General features: G+C 51.0%; 1 protein-coding gene across 3 annotated transcripts; it reads left to right on the forward strand.

Annotated features, from left to right (window-relative positions):
- Window positions 1-2,126: 2,126 nt before the first annotated feature.
- On the forward strand, window positions 2,127-14,277 carry SERPINE1 (serpin family E member 1). Of its 3 annotated transcripts, none has more exons than XM_077996533.1 (10): window positions 2,127-2,725; window positions 3,858-4,129; window positions 5,801-6,034; window positions 7,574-7,768; window positions 9,405-9,603; window positions 11,514-11,614; window positions 11,735-11,821; window positions 12,974-13,057; window positions 13,384-13,406; window positions 13,987-14,277. In XM_077996533.1, the coding sequence occupies exons 2-10, from the start codon at window positions 3,859-3,861 to the stop codon at window positions 14,074-14,076; spliced, it is 1,284 nt and encodes a 427-aa protein (XP_077852659.1). In that variant the 5' UTR covers window positions 2,127-2,725; window position 3,858; the 3' UTR covers window positions 14,077-14,277. The 3 variants fall into 3 exon arrangements, with proteins under 3 accessions (XP_077852659.1, XP_001107647.1, XP_077852660.1); XM_077996534.1 differs by lacking the exon at window positions 13,987-14,277 and having other exon boundaries at window positions 2,591-2,725; window positions 3,858-3,948; window positions 3,994-4,129; window positions 13,384-13,669; XM_001107647.5 differs by lacking the exon at window positions 13,987-14,277 and having other exon boundaries at window positions 13,384-13,669.
- Window positions 14,278-15,830: the final 1,553 nt, after the last annotated feature.

Raw genomic sequence — 15,830 nt, forward strand, 5'->3', positions numbered from 1 at the left:
GTACTTACTTGCTTGAGCCCAGGAGTTCAAGTCTACAGTGAGCTATGATCACACCACAGCACTCCAGCCTTGGTGACAGAGTGAGACCCTGTCTCAAAAAAATAAATAAATAAATAAATAAAAGATGGGTTTGGGGCTGGACTTGTCTTCATCCAAGAGGTCAAGGCAGTTTCTTCTTCCTCACCACTAACCACACTCTCAGGGACTCCAAACCACAACTAAGAAAAGGAAAAAGACATAAACAAGAGGCAGTTTCACAGGAAGAGTTCTCCTAATGAGTCTGTGAGCCTAACTTTCCGACCGACCGAAGTTCTCCTCTCTTTGCCCGCCAGCTGTGAGAAAACAAAGCCTAAGGCAGATTAAAAAGCAGGAGGACTGCTCAGAGTGGTTGCCCTTGGTATCTGTTTACTGAAAAAATCCAAAACAAACATCCGACGCTTCCACCCACTGAAACTTCCTGTGACTCTGCTACCAGCTGTCTCCATGGATTCTCCCAATTAAACCCCACCATCTACACAAAACTCAACTGTGTGTGGACCCCAAGTATGCCATCTCTCCGATACAGGACCCCCTGGGCAGCACCCTGGCCACCCTTACATCCACAACATCTAGGCCACACGGCCAAGGGCGCCTGACCCTGTCAAAACCCCAAATGCGGCCAGGCACAGTGGCTCATGCCTGTAATCCCAGCACTTTGGGAGGCTGAGGCAGCTGGATCACAAGGTCAGGAGTTCGAGACCAGCCTGACCAACATGTTGAAACCCCGTCTCTACTAAAATACAAAAATTAGCCGGGCATGGTAGTGCGCACCTGTAATCCCAGCTACTCGGGAGGCTGAGGCAGGAGAATCGCTTGAACCCAGGAACCCAGGAGGCGGAGATTGCAGTGAGCCAAGATAGTGCTACTGCACTCAGCCTGGGCAACAAAACAAGACTCCATCTCAAAAAAAAAAAAAAAAAAAAAACCGAAAAGCAAAATCCACTAGTCTAGTCCTACATGCTCACCCACGGCTAGCCAGTTTCCACCCTCTACAGCAGAGGTCCCCAACCTCTGGGCCAGGGGCTGGTACTGGTCAATGCCCTGTTAGGAACCAGGCTACATAGCAGGAGGTGAGTGGCAGGTGAATGAAATTTCATCTGTAGTTACAGCCACTCCCCATCGCTTGCATTACCACCTGAGCTCCGCCTCCTGTCAGATCAGCGGCGGCATTAGATTCTCATAGGAGCTTGAACCCTGTTCTAAACTGTTCATGTGAGGGATGTAGGTTGCACGCTCCCTATGAGAATCGAATGCCTGATGATCTGTCATGTCTCCCATCACCCCAGATGGACCGTCTAGTTGCAGGAAAACAAGCTCAGGGGTCCCACTGATTCTACACGATGGTGAATTGTGGAATTATTTCATTATATATGTTACAACGTAATAATAACAGAAATAAAGCACACAATAAATGTAATGCACTTGAATCATCCTGAAAGCATCCCACCCTGGTCTGTGAAAAAATTGTCTTCCATGAAACCGGTCCCTGGTGCCAAAAACGTTGAGGACCACTGCTGCTCAGAATCTATCAGTCACTCTTCTTCCCCTCACCCCCTTGCCCTAGAAGCACACCCTGCAAACCCGCCGTGAATTGACACTCTGCTTCTATCCCTCTTCCCCTCGTGTCTGTTTCTGGAGGAAGAGGATAAAGCACCAGCTGCCCCAAGTCCTAGCGGGCAGCTCGAAGAAGTGAAACTTACACGTTGGTCTCCTGTTTCCTTGCCAAGCCTTTACCATGGTAACAACCCCTGGTCCCGTTCAGCCACCACCGCCCCACCCAGCACACCTCCAACCCCAGTCAGACAAGGTTGTTGACACAAGAGAGCCCTCAGGGGCACGGAGAGAGTCTGGACACGTGGGGGAGTCAGCCATGTATCATCGGAGGCGGCTGGGCACATGGCGGGGATGAGGGAAAGACCAAGAGTCCTCTGTTGGACCAAAGTCCTAGACAGACAAAACCTAGACAATCACGTGGCTGGCTGCATGCCCTGTGGCTGCTGGGCTAGGCCCAGGAGGAGGGAGGGGCGCTGTTTCCTGGAGGTGGCCCGGGGCACCGGGTGGACAGCCCCGGGGGAAAAACATCCACATTTTGATGGAGGTTATCTTTGATAACTCCACAGTGACCTGGTTCTCCAAAGGAAAAGCAGGCAACATGAGCTGGTTTTTTTTCTCCAAGCTGAACACTAGGGGTCCTGGGCTTTTTGGGTCACCCGGTATGGCAGACGGTCAACCTGGCAGGACATCCGGGAGAGACAGACACAGGCAGAGGGCAGAAGGGTCAAGCGAGGTCCTCAGGCCAAGGCTATTGGGGTTTGCTTAATTGTTCCTGAACCCTCTTACACACGTACACACACAGAGCAGCACGCACACACACACACACACACATGCCTCAGCAAGTCCGGGAGAGGGAGGTGTCGAGGGAAGGGGGCCCCGCTGGCTGTTCAGACGGACTCCCAGAGCCAGCGAGTGGGTGGGGCTGGAGTATGAGTTCATCTATTTCCTGCCCACATCTGGTATAAAAGGAGGCAGCGGCCCACGGAGGAGCACAGCTGTGTCTGGCTGCAGGGCCAAGAGCACTGTCAAGAAGAGCCACACGCCCCCCTCCAGCAACTGAATTCCTGCAGCTCAGCAGCCGCCGCCAGGGCAGGTCGAACCGCCAATCGCAAAGCACCTCTGAGAACTTCAGGTAGGAGAAAAGCAAACTCCCTCCAACCTCTTACTTCGGGCTTAGAAGTAAGGCAGAGAACTTGTCTCCCCAGAGTCCCCTCCCTCCATCATCCCCCGCTATTCCTCTATTTTCTTTTTCTCAGACCTGCAGCCTTGAGTCGACCCTATCCTGGGGTGACTGCAGGAGAGCAGGGAGGATGGTCAGGCCCCATCAACAACCCCATCACCCAGAAACAAGAACCTTGACTCTCTCGGTCTCTCTGCATCAAGACACTTACCCATTTCCCACCTCATACCTGCTAACTTGAATGAAACAATCACTGGGAAAGCATTATAAGAGAATTAAGGCCAGGCACTGTGGCTCATGCCTGTAATCCCAGGACTTTGTGAGGCTGAGGCAGGCAGATAACTTGAGCCCAGGAGTTTGAGACCAGCCTGGGCAACATGGCAAAACCCTGTTCTCCCAAAAAAAAAATACAAAAATTAGCTGGGCGTGCTGGTGTGCCTGTATTCCCAGCTAATTGGGAGGCTGAGGTGGGAGGATTGCTTGAGCCAGGGAGGCAGAGGCTGCAGTGAGCCAAGATTGAGCCATTGCACCCAGCCTGGATGACGGAGCAAGACTCTGTCTCAAAAAATGAATGAAAGGAAGGAAGGAAGGAAGAAAGAGAGAAAGAGAGAGAAAGAGAAAGAGGAAGGAAAGAAAGAGAGAGAGAAGGAAGGAAGGAAGGAAGGAAGGAAGGAAGGAAGGAAGGAAGGAAGGAAGGAAGGAAGGAAAAGAAAGCAAATGTAAAGGCTCATGCAAATCAAAGATGTGATAATTGATAATTGAGCCTGGGCTAAATCCCCCCTGTGCTGCAAAGGCAGCGGGACACAGAGGGAAGGCAGATGGACTGGATTCCAAGATTCCCGTAGGGCAAGATGGCCAAAGACTCCCTGCCACTGCCCGGGGATAAGTCAGTCTGAGTGAGATGGAGTGGGACGGGCTAAGAATCTGAATGTGTCATGGTCTGTTCCTGCACCTTGCCCTAGTGTTCACCCACCACCTGCTTGCAGGAAACAAGAAGAGCAGGGCCCACAGCTGGCCAGCTCCCCTCCCCTCCCGCCTGTCTTCCAGAAAGATTCCTTCACCAGCCCTCTTTCCATTGCTCTAGGATGCAGATGTCTCCAGCCCTCGCCTGCCTAGTCCTGGGCCTGGCCTTCGTCTTTGGTGAAGGGTCCACTGTGCACCATCCCCCATCCTACGTGGCCCACCTGGCCTCAGACTTCGGGGTTAGGGTGTTTCAGCAGGTGGCGCAGGCCTCCAAAGACCGCAACGTGGTTTTCTCACCCTATGGGGTGGCCTCGGTGTTGGCCATGCTCCAGCTGACAACGGGAGGAGAAACCCGGCAGCAGATCCAAGCGGCCATGGGATTCAAGATTGATGGTGAGCCACGGGACACTGGGGGAGGTGGGAGGCATGCAAAATAGACCAACCAGAAGCCAAGGAAAGGCTGGCTCTGGCTTAGCCGAGCCAAGCCCCATACAGCTGTGCTGCAGGGGCCACCCCATCTTCTTCCCACTACACCCCAAGTCACTGGACCCTTGAATTGCCAAGGGTGTCTGGCCAGTGGATTTACCGCTTATTCACCACCGCATGATCTTAACCTCATTAAGCCTCAGTTTGCCCATCTATTAAATGAGGATCATAAAAATACCAACCACAGAGGGCTGTCCTAAAGAATTCATGGGCCGGGCACGGTGGCTCACGCCTGTAATCTCAGCATTTTGAGAGGCTGAGGCGGGCAGATCAGGAGGTCAGGAGATTGAGATCATCCTGGCTAACATGGTAAAACCCCGTGTCTACTAAAAATACAAAAAAATTAGCCAGGCATGGTGGCAAGCGCCTGTAGTCCCAGCTACTCAGCAGGCTGAGGCAGGAGAATGGTGTGAACTTGGGAGGTGGAGCTTGCAGTGAGCCGAGACCGTGCCACTGCACTCCAGCCTGGGCAACAGAGCGAGACTCTGTCTTGAAAAAAAAAAAAAAAGAATTCATGGAATTACACTTGTGAAATGCTTAGCACAGTCATCACTATAAGAAAAAAAATCTAAGGCCAGTCATAGTGCCTCGTATCTGTAATCTCAGCACTTTGGGAGATTGAGGTAGGAGGATCACTTGAGGCTAGGAGTTCGAGGCCAGCCTGGGCAATACGGTGAAACCACGTATCTACTAAAAGTATAAAAATTAGTCCGATGTGATGGTGTACACCTGTAATACCAGTTACTCAGGAAGTTGAGGCACAAGAATCGCTTGAACTCGGGAGGTGGAGGTTGCAGTGAGCTGATATCGCACCACTGCACTCCAGCCTGGGCGACAGAGTGAGACTCTGTCTCAAAAAAAAAAAAAAAAAAATTAAGAAAAGAAAAAAACTAAGGTCAGGCAAGGTGGCTTATGACTGTAATCTCAGCATTTTGGAAGGTTGAGGCAGGAGGATCACTTGAGGCCAGAAGTTTGCGACCAGACTGAGCAACAGCGAGACCCCTGCCTCTACAAAAAATTTAAAAATTAGCCAGATGTGGTGGCACATACCTGTAGTCCCAGCTACTTAGGAGGCTGAGGTGGGAGGATGGCTTGAGCCCAGGAACTGGAGGCTGCAGTGAGCTATGATTGCACCACTGCACTTCAGCCTGGACAACAAAGGGAGGCCCTGTCTGGAAAAAAAAAAAAAAAAAGGAAGAAAGAAAATATTTAGGGTTCATCCAGGAGGTGGAGGTTGCAGTGAGCTGAGATCACGTCATTGCACTCCAGCCTGCGAGACAAGAGCAAAACTCTATCTCAAAAAAAAAAACAGGAAGAAAATATTTAGGGTTCATAACTTAAGAACAGAGAAAAATATTCTAGCCCAAAGAGAGGGTTGGGATCTGAGACGTTTGAAGAAAGGAAGAGATACAGAAAAGAGATTTTGTCCTGGAATGAAATCTCCCTCCAGAGAGCCCTGGGAAAGCACGGTAGCCCCCATTCATCAGGGTGGAGCCTCTTGTGGGGGAAGTGGGCTCGGCTGGGAACCCTCGATTCAGCACGAGCCTGACATGTCTTCTCCTCTCTGCCCCTGCACAGACAAGGGCATGGCTCCCGCCCTCCGGCATCTGTACAAGGAGCTCTTGGGGCCGTGGAACAAGGATGAGATCAGCACCACAGACGCGATCTTTGTCCAGCGGGATCTGAAGCTGGTCCAGGGCTTCATGCCCCACTTCTTCAGGCTGTTCCGGAGTACGGTCAAGCAGGTGGACTTTTCAGAGGCAGAGAGAGCCAGATTCATCATCAACGACTGGGTGAAGACACACACAAAAGGTGAGCAGGCAGGGAAAGGAAGCCCGTTCCCCGGGGCCTCAAGAGAAAGGGAATTTGGAAACAAATCCATATATCCCAGTTGGGTGCAGTAGTTCACACCTGTAATCCCAGCCCAACACTTTGGGAGGTCTAGGCGAGAGGATGGCTTGAGGTCTGGAGTTTGAGACTAGCCTGGCCAACATAACAAGACCCCATCTCTACAAAAAATTTAAAAACCAGCCGGGCATGGTGGTGCACACCTGTAGTCCCAGCCACTTGGGAGGCTGAGGTGGGAGGATCACTTGAGTCCAGGAGTTCAAGGCTGCATTGAGCTATGTTTGCAACACTGCACTCCAGCCTGGGCCACAGAACAAGACCTCATCTCTAAAAAAACAAACAAAAACCAAATCCACATATCCTAAACAACGCTCCTTTTCAGCATTCTATTCTCTATGGACAGAGGGCTGGATGCTTTAAGAACCAAATCTTAGGCTGGGCACGGTGGCTCACACCTCTAATCCTAGCATTTTGGGAGGCCGGGGCGGGCAGATTGCCTGAGCACAGAAGTTCGAGACCAGCCTGGCCAACATAATGAAACCCTGTCTCTATCAAAAATACAAAGAATTAGCCAGGTGTGTTGGCGCCTGCCTATAATCCCAGCTGCTCAGGAGGATGAGGCTCAAGAATCATTTGAACCCGGGAGGCGGAGGCTGCAGTGAGCTGAGATCATGCCACTGCACTCCAGCCTGGGTGACAGAGCAAGACTTTGTCTCCAAAAAAAAAAAAAAAAAAGGAACTAGATGGGTTCATTTAAACCCCTGACTGCAGCCCTTTGACATACATCCAGTTGAGGACTGTGAACTCTGGGAAACATCTAAAAGGCTTGAAAATTTTGTCTAGGCCGGGCGCAGTGGCTCACGCCTGTAATCCCAGCACTTTGGGTGGCTGAGGTGGGCGGATCATAAGGTCATGAGATTGAGACCATCCTGACTAACACGGTGAAACCCCATCTCTACTAAAAAATACAAAAAATTAGCTGGGTGTGGTGGTGGGCGCCTGTAGTTGCAGCTACTCGGGAGGCTGAGGCAGGGGAATGGCATGAACCCGGGAGGCGGAGCTTGCAGTGAGCCCAGATCGCGCCATTGCATTCCAGCCTGGGTGAGAGTGCAAGACTCTGTCTCAAAAAAAAAAAAAAAAAAAAAATTTGTCTAACTTCAGCCGGGCATGGTGGCTCACACCTATAATCCCAGCACTTTGGGAGGCCGAGGCAGGTGGATCATGAGGTCAGGAGTTTGAGACCAGCCTGACCAACATGATGAAACCCCATCTCTACTAAAAATACAAAAATTAGCCAGGCATGGTGGCGGGTGCACGTAATCCCAGTTATTCAGTAGGCTGAGGCAGGAGAATCACTTGAACCCAGGAGACGGAGGTTGCGGTGAGCCAAGATCGCGCCACTGCACTCCAGCCTGGTGACAGAGCGAGACTCCATCTCAAAACAACAACAACAACAAAAGCTGTCTAACTTCCTGATCTTCCTGATCGTTGGTTTTCCCACAGGGATGATCAGTGACTTGCTTGGGAAAGGAGCCGTGGACCAGCTGACACGGCTGGTGCTGGTGAACGCCCTCTACTTCAACGGCCACTGGAAGACTCCCTTCCCCGACTCCAGCACCCACCGCCGCCTCTTCCACAAATCAGATGGCAGCACTGTCTCTGTGCCCATGATGGCTCAGACCAACAAGTTCAACTATAGTAAGTCCAAGAGCCCCTTCCCCACAGCCCACAGCAACTGCATCTCATTCCTGGGGTATCCCAAGGAATGCCCAAATTGTCGCCCTCCGACAGGGAATGCTCCCCTTTAAGGGAGGAGAGACCCTAGAATATACTCCAGCTTTGACAAAGATTCTCCAAGCAGGAGACATCAGGATAATGGGAACAGAAGACAGGAGGTTTACCCCATGAAGAATGAAGCTGAAATCCAGAAATTCCCTCAGGGCCACATTTGTCCACCTGACTCCAGGGTCTCCTCTTCATGTATTGCTGGTGTGACTACCTGGGGATGAGAAATCCTGCTGGGGGAGTTGAGGTTAAGGGGATGAGGACTCCAGGTGCGGTGGCTCACGCCTGTAATCCCAGCACTTTGGGAGGCCAAAGTGGGTGGATCACCTGAGGTCAGGAGTTTGAGACCAACCTGGCCAACACGGTGAAACCCCATCTCTACTAAAAATGCAAAAATTAGCCAGGCGTGGTGGCACGTGCCTGTAATCCCAGCTACTCGGGAGGCTGAGGCAGGAGAATCACTTGAGCTTGGGAGGTGGGAGTTGCAGTGAGCCGAACAAAATTGAGCCACTTCACCCCAGCCTGGGCGAAAGAGTGAAACTCCGTCTCAAAAAAATTAAATAAAATAAAAAAAGGATGAGGACTGGGATGAATTGGTGGTTGGGTGTGAGGGAAATGGAAGTGAAAGAAGGCCAAAAGAGACAGAGAAGGCCTGGCGCGGTGGCTCACGCCTATAATCCCAGCACTTTGGGAGGCTAAGAAGGGGGATTGCTTGAGGCCAGAAGTTGAAGACCAGCCTGGGCAACATAGCAAGACCCTGCCTCTACAAAAAAAAATTTTTTTAATTAGCCAGGCTTGGTGACATGTATCTGTAATCTACTCAAGAAGCTGAGGTGAGGCCAGGCGCGTTGTCTCACGCCTGCATTCCCAGCACTTTGGGAGGTCCAGGCGGGTGGATGACCTGAGGTCAGGAGTTCAAGACCAGCCTGGCCAACATGGTGAAACCCCATCTCTACAAAAATACAAAAATTAGCTGGGCATGATGGCAGGTGCCTGTAATCCCAGCTACTCGGGAGGCTGAGGTGGGAGAATCGATTGAACCGGGGAGGGGGAGGTTGCAGTGAGCTGAGATTGCGCCATTGCACTCCAGCCTGGGTGACAGAGTGAGACTCCTCAAAACAAACAAACAAACAAACAAAAAACAGAAGCTGAGGTGGGAGAAACATTTGAACCAGGATTCGGAGGCTGCAGTGAGCTATGATTGCACCACTGCACCACACTCCAGTCTGTGTGACAGAGTGAGACCCTGTTTCTTACAGACACACAGAGAGAGAGACGGAGAGAGAGAGAGAGAGAGAGAGAGAGAGAGAGAGAGAGAGAGAGAGAAAGAAACTAGAAGATACTGAATTGGCAGAAGAGAAGGGAAATAGAAATTAAAATACTGAATAGGGGAGCAGTGAACAGGGGATCTCCAAAAGCCAAGAGGGAGAGAGAGCCTGGCTTCCAGAAAAAGCGGAGAAGCCAGGAGAACTAGGTGAAAATCCAGTGCTGGGTTGCTGTCAGCGAGAGCTGGAGCCCTTTCCAACGAGCCATCTTGGTGTCTTCACAGCCGAGTTCACCACGCCCGATGGCCATTACTACGACATCCTGGAACTGCCCTACCACGGAAACACCCTCAGCATGTTCATTGCTGCCCCTTATGAAAAGCAGGTGCCTCTCTCTGCCCTCACCAACATTCTGAGTGCCCAGCTCATCAGCCACTGGAAAGGCAACATGACCAGGCTGCCCCGCCTCCTGGTTCTGCCCAAGTAAGTCACAACCGCTATCTCTCCCACCCACCCACCCACCCCTCTCTCCAGGCTCCCCAAAGTCGCTGCCCCCCAGGTTGAATTTCCCCGATCTGTGACGTTTGCAGGGCAGGGACATGCATGTGTGGGAGGCTGATGGGAAACTGTAGCCTGGGTTTGATTAGGAGTCTTGCAATCATCCCTCCCCCTGTTTCTGCTGGAGGGCAGGGGACAGCTCTTCCCGACCACACCTCCACATTGACTATCCCCCCAGAATACTCAGCAAAAGCCCCCAAAAGGAGAGCCAGAGAAATGAGGGAGGTAGGGGCCCAATCAGTCCACATCTACTTAAGGTGGCCCCACCAGCACTCCTATCCCCCACCCTTTCAAGTCAACATCCAGACAAAAGAAATCACTTCCAAAGACAGAGCAGCTCAAAGCGCAGCTTCTACCTGGGGTTCCAAGAAAGCAGATTTTTCGAAATCCTTCTGCAGAAGGAAGCAAAGAGATTTTTCGAAATCCTTCTGCAGAAGAAGGCTGGGGCTGGGGAACTCCAGAATTATAGGGAAGCCTCCCACCACGCTCATCCCAAATTTCCAGATGCTACAATGCCAGGCTTGGGGAAAGAAGAGAATGTAGTTGGTTAGCTGGTGCATGCTCTCTCACTTGCATCCTCTCTCTTCCTCTTTCCCCACCCACCCCTCGGCTCATAAAAATCGTAATTAGTCGTGCCCTAGTGAGAAGCAGAGAGTGCTCAAAGGCCCCCTGCTTGGGTCCTCTTCAGCGTTAGCTCTCAGAAACACAATCTGCAGAACAGATTTTTGTTCCAACATCCTTGCAGGAGAATTTGCCCTTAGCTTCCCCCGCCCCAGCCAGGCTGAATAAAATTATGCTGAAACTACTGTCTTATTTGAGGAAAGTAATTAGTCATAGGTGGGAGGGGGTGGGGAGATTGCAGAAGAATGTTCATGAATATTAGGATTTCCAGCAATAAGGAGGACTTTGTAAACAGCTTTAGAAAAAGAACAAGGCCGGCTGGCCGCTGTGGCTCATGCCTGTAATCTCAGCATTTGGGGAGGCCAAGACGGGTGGATCACTTGAGGCCAGGAGTTCAAGACCAGACTGGCCAACATGGTGAAATCCTGTCTCTACTAAAAATACAAAAATTAGCCGGCCATGGTGGCAAGCGCCTATGAGCCCAGCTACTCGGGAGGCTGAGACACGAGAATTGCTTGAACCCGGGAGGCGGAGGCTGCAATGAGCTGAGATCACACCACTGCACACCAGCCTGGGGGACAGAGCAAGACTCTGTTTCAAAAAAAAAAAAGAAAGAAAAGAAAAGAAGGCCGGGCCCTGTGGCTCACGCCTGTAATCCCAGCACTTTGGGAGGCCTAGGCGGGTGGATCATGAGGTCAGGAGATCGAGACCATCCTGGTGAACATGGTGAAACCCTGTCTCTACTAAAAATACAAAAAAAAAATTAGCCGGGCATGGTGGCGGGCTCCTGTAGTCCCAGCTTCTCAGGAGGCTGAGGCAGGAGAATGGCGTGAACCCGGGAGGCAGCGGAGCTTGCAGTGAGCCGAGATCGCGCCACTGCACTCCAGCCTGGGTGACAGAATGAGACTCCGTCTCAAAAAAGAAAAAAGAAAAAGAAAAGAAAAAAAGGAAAGGAAAGGGAAGGAAAGGAAAGGAAAGGAAAGGAAAAGAAAGGAAAGGAAAGGAAAGGAAGAGGAAGAGGAAGAGGAAGGGAGGGAGGGAGGGAAGGGAAGGGAAGGAAAGAAGGGAGAGGACCAGGCCTCCCTCTCCAACCTTCACCTCCATTCCTATTCTGGCCACTTGATTTGGGGGACACCTGGTAGGGGACGGGGAAAGGTGCAGGCTGCCAGCCAAAGGGGACCCCAGCTTGAGCAGCCTCTTACTGCTATCCGCAGGTTCTCCCTGGAGACCGAAGTTGACCTCAGGAAGCCCCTAGAGAACCTGGGAATGACCGACATGTTCAGACAATTTCAGGCGGACTTCACGAGTCTTTCAAGTAAGAGGACCTTCCTTTGCTTTTTCTTACCCCAGTGGAGTGCGGGGGCCCCTAAGAGGAAAAAGGAACCTCTCCTTGAGAGTGGCAGCTGATCTAATCCTGTATCCACATCTGTTTCAGACCAAGAGCCTCTCCACGTTGCGCAAGCGCTGCAGAAAGTGAAGATCGAGGTGAACGAGAGTGGCACGGTGGCCTCCTCATCCACAGGTGAGTCTGGCTCAGGTGAGGCTCCATGGGCCTGTCACCTCCATCACCCTTCAGGATAACTGGTCCCCAGACCCAGGAAGGACCCCGCATCCCTCTCCACACAGATCTCTCTGCACAGAGCGGCTCTGTCTGTGCTCAGCCATCACCCGTTCCCCACCTGTTTCTCAGCCTGGAAAACAGGCTTGGGACCATGGAACCCTGTTTCCTCACCTGATGGCTCCTAAGTTCCCTGACTGTGAAAAGGCCTCCTAAAGGAAAACCCAAGTTGTTCCCACAGTGGGAAGTAAACTTAAGAAATGTGCTTATCAGGCTGGGCGTGGTGGCTCACACCTGTAATCCCAGCGCTTTGGGGAACCAAGGCGGGTGGATCACTTGAGGTCAGGAATTCGAGACCAGCCTGGCCAACATGGCAAAACCCTGTCTCTACTAAAAATACAAAAATTAGCCAGGCCTGGTGGCGTGTGCCTGTGGTCCCAGCTACTCGGGAGGCTGAGGCAGGAGAATCACTTGAATCCAGGAGGCAGAGGTTGCAGTGAGCCGATATCACACTGCTGCACCCCAGACTGGGCAATAGAACGCAACTCTGAAGTAAGAGAGAGAGAGAGAGAGAGAGAGAGAGAGAGAGAGAGAGAGAGAGAGAGAAAAGAAAAGAAAGAGCTTATCAATAAGCCCTTAAAGGATTTAGATAAATGTGTGTAAGGGAAGAGCTGATCCATTGCTACCAAGCTCCTGGAGGAAACCAGGTCTCAGAGGATGTCCCTAAACTTTTAAGGTTCATATTCAGGAAAACAACTTCCAGCTGGGCTCAGAGGCTCACACCTGTAATCCCAGCACTTTGGGAGGCTGAGGCAGGAGGATCACTTAAGCCCAGGCATTTGAGACCAGCCTGGGCAGCATAAGGAGACCCTGTCTCTATAAAAATTAGAAAAAAAAATAGCCAGGCATGGTGGCATGCACCTATAGCCCCAGCTACTTGGGAGACTGAGGTGGGAGGATCACTTGAGCCCAGGAGTTCGAGGCTGCCGTGAGCCACGAAGGCACCACTGCACTCCAGCCTGGGCAACAGAGGGAGACCCTGTCTCTTAAGAAAAATGGTGGGGGGTGCCAGTGCCAGCATCCCTCTGTTCTAAGGCATTGTCCCTTCTCTTGCAGCTGTCATAGTCTCAGCCCGGATGGCGCCTGAGGAGATCATCATGGACAGACCCTTCCTCTTTGTGGTCCGGCACAACCCCACAGGTGAGCCTGGAACCCATCATGTTCCACATCCTCCCACCCATCCTTTCTCTTAGGAACTAGTCCCGACAGATGCAGACATCTCTCTACCCCTGAGAGGGCTCTGGGCAGAGAATCCATAACCCTACCCTGCTTCCTGTCCCAAGAGGAGGCCACCTTTTATCACCCACAGACAGTGCCGGGCCACCATCCCTGCTCTGTCACTCAGGCAGCTGAGACTCCAGACAGCTCACTCATCTGCCCAGATCTCAGTCCTTCCACCCACATCCAGCCCGATGAGCTGTCCCACTCCTTCCGCTTCTCAACTCCCACGGTTCTTCCATCCTCAGGAACAGTCCTTTTCATGGGCCAAGTGATGGAACCTTGACCCTGGGGAAAGACGCCTTCATCTGGGACAAAACTGGAGATGCATCGGGAAAGAAGAAACTCCGAAGAAAAGAATTTTAGTGTTAATGACTCTTTCTGGAGGAAGAGAAGACATTTGCCTTTTGTTAAAAGATGGTAACCCAGATCTGTCTCCAAGACCTCGGCCTCTCCTTGGAGGACATTTAGGTCAAAATCCCTAGTCTCCACCTGGAACCCTGGGAGAGAAGTTTGAAGCACAACTCCTTTAAGGTCTCCAAACCAGACAGTGACGACTGTGGGACCATCTGGGGCACCTGCTTCCGCCTCTCTCTCTGCCCACTCAGGTCTGCAGACCTGGTTCCCACTGAGGCCTTTTGCAGGACGGAACTATGGGGCTTACAGGAGCTTTTGTGTGCCTAGTAGAAACTATTTCTGTTTCAGTCACATTGCCATAACTCTTGTACTGTCTGCCACTGTGGAGGAGGCTGGTGACAGGCCAAAGGCCAATGGAAGAAGCACCCTTTCATCTCAGAGTCCATTCTGGCACTGGCCACCCCTCCCCAGTACAGGGGTGCTGCACATGGCAGAGTGAATGTCCCCCATCACGTGGCCCAACCCTCCTGGCCTGGCTGTCTCCCTCCCCAGAAACAGTGTGCATGGGTTATTTTGGAGTGTAGGTGACTTGTTTACTCATTGAAGCAGATTTCTGCTTCCTTTTATTTTTATAGGAATAGAGGAAGAAAGGTCAGATGTGTGCCCAGCTCCTCACCCCCCAGTCTCTTGGTGGGGAGGGGTGTACCTGAATATTTATCATATCCTTGCCCTTGTGTGCTTGTTAGAGAGAAAGAGAACTATTAAGGAAAATAATATTATGTAAACTTGCTCCTAGTGTTTCTTTCTGGTCTGTGTCACCGTATCTCAGGAAGTCCGGCCACTTGACTGGCACACACCCCTCAGGACATCCAGCGTGATGGAGCCCACACTGCCACCTTGTGGCCACCCGAGCCCCTCGCGCCCCTCTTGTCCTCGTCTTTCTCCCCTTGATGGAAATTGACCATTCAATTTCAGCCTCCTTCAGGGGACCAAAAGGACGGAGTGGGGGAGAGAGACTCAGACGAGGACAGAGTGGTTTCCAATGTGTTCAGTAGATTTAGGAGCAGAAATGCAAGGGGCTGCATGACCTACCAGGACAGAACTTTCCCCAATTACAGGGTGACTCACAGCCGCATCGGTGACTCACTTCAATGTGTCATTTCCGGCTGCTGTGTGTGAGCAGTGGACACGTGAGGGGGGGTTGGTGAGAGAGACAGGCAGCTCGGATTCAACTACCTTAGATAATATTTCTGAAAACCTACCAGCCAGAGGGTAGGGCACAAAGACGGATGTAATGCACTTTGGGAGGCCAAGGCGGGAGGATCACTTGAGCCCAGGAGTTCAAGACCAGCCTGGGCAACATACCAAGAGCCCTGTGTCTTTAAATATATATATTTTAAATATATTTAAATATATATTTCTAATATCTTTAAATATATATGTATATATTTTAAAGACCAATTTACGGGAGAATTGCACATAGATGTGAAATGAATGTAATCTAATAGAAGCCTAATCAGCCCACCATGTTCTCCAATGAAAAATCCTCTTTCTTTGGGGTTTTTCTTTCTTTCTTTCTTTTTTGATTTTGCACTGGACAGTGATGTCAGCCACATACAGGATCCACAGGGGCGGTGTCAGATGCTATTGAATTGTGTTGAATTGTATGCTTTTTCACTTTTGATATATAAACATGTAAAAATGTTTCAAAAAATAATTAAATAAATAAATATAAAAAATATTTCGGGACAGTCACTGCCCTCACCTTCTCCATTTCACACCATACAAGAAATCAGAAGCCTAGGCCAGGTGCTGTGGTTCACGCCTATAATCCCAGCACTTTGGGAAGCCGAGGTGGGTGGATCACCTGAGGTCAGGAGTTTGAGACCAACCTGGACAACATGGTGAAACCCCGTCTCTACTAAAAATACAAAAATTAGCTGGGCATGGTGGCATGTGCCTGTAATCCCAGCTACTCAGGAGGCTGAGGCAAGAGAATCACTTGAAGCCAGGAGGCAGAGGTTGCAGTGAGCTGAGATTGTACCACTGAACTCCAGGCTGGGTGACAGAGCAAGACTCCCTCTCAAAAAACAAACAATAACAACAACAACAAACCCAGAAATCAAAATCCTGTTGGTCCATAGAGCTTATGGGTGGAAGGGAACTTCCTACATCCAGGTTGACCCAACATGGGGGTGTCCATGAAATGGTCACCTCAGCTCTACCACAAGCCCCAAGGATACGTTGATTCTCTGCCCCTGGGAATCATCTTCAAAAAGGAAAAAAAATGCTCCCCTGCCATAAACTTTCCACTTATCCAGATGGGCCTGCTCATAAG

Source organism: Macaca mulatta, chromosome 3, assembly GCF_049350105.2.
Source record: "Macaca mulatta isolate MMU2019108-1 chromosome 3, T2T-MMU8v2.0, whole genome shotgun sequence".
NCBI classification, from domain to species: domain Eukaryota; kingdom Metazoa; phylum Chordata; class Mammalia; order Primates; family Cercopithecidae; genus Macaca; species Macaca mulatta.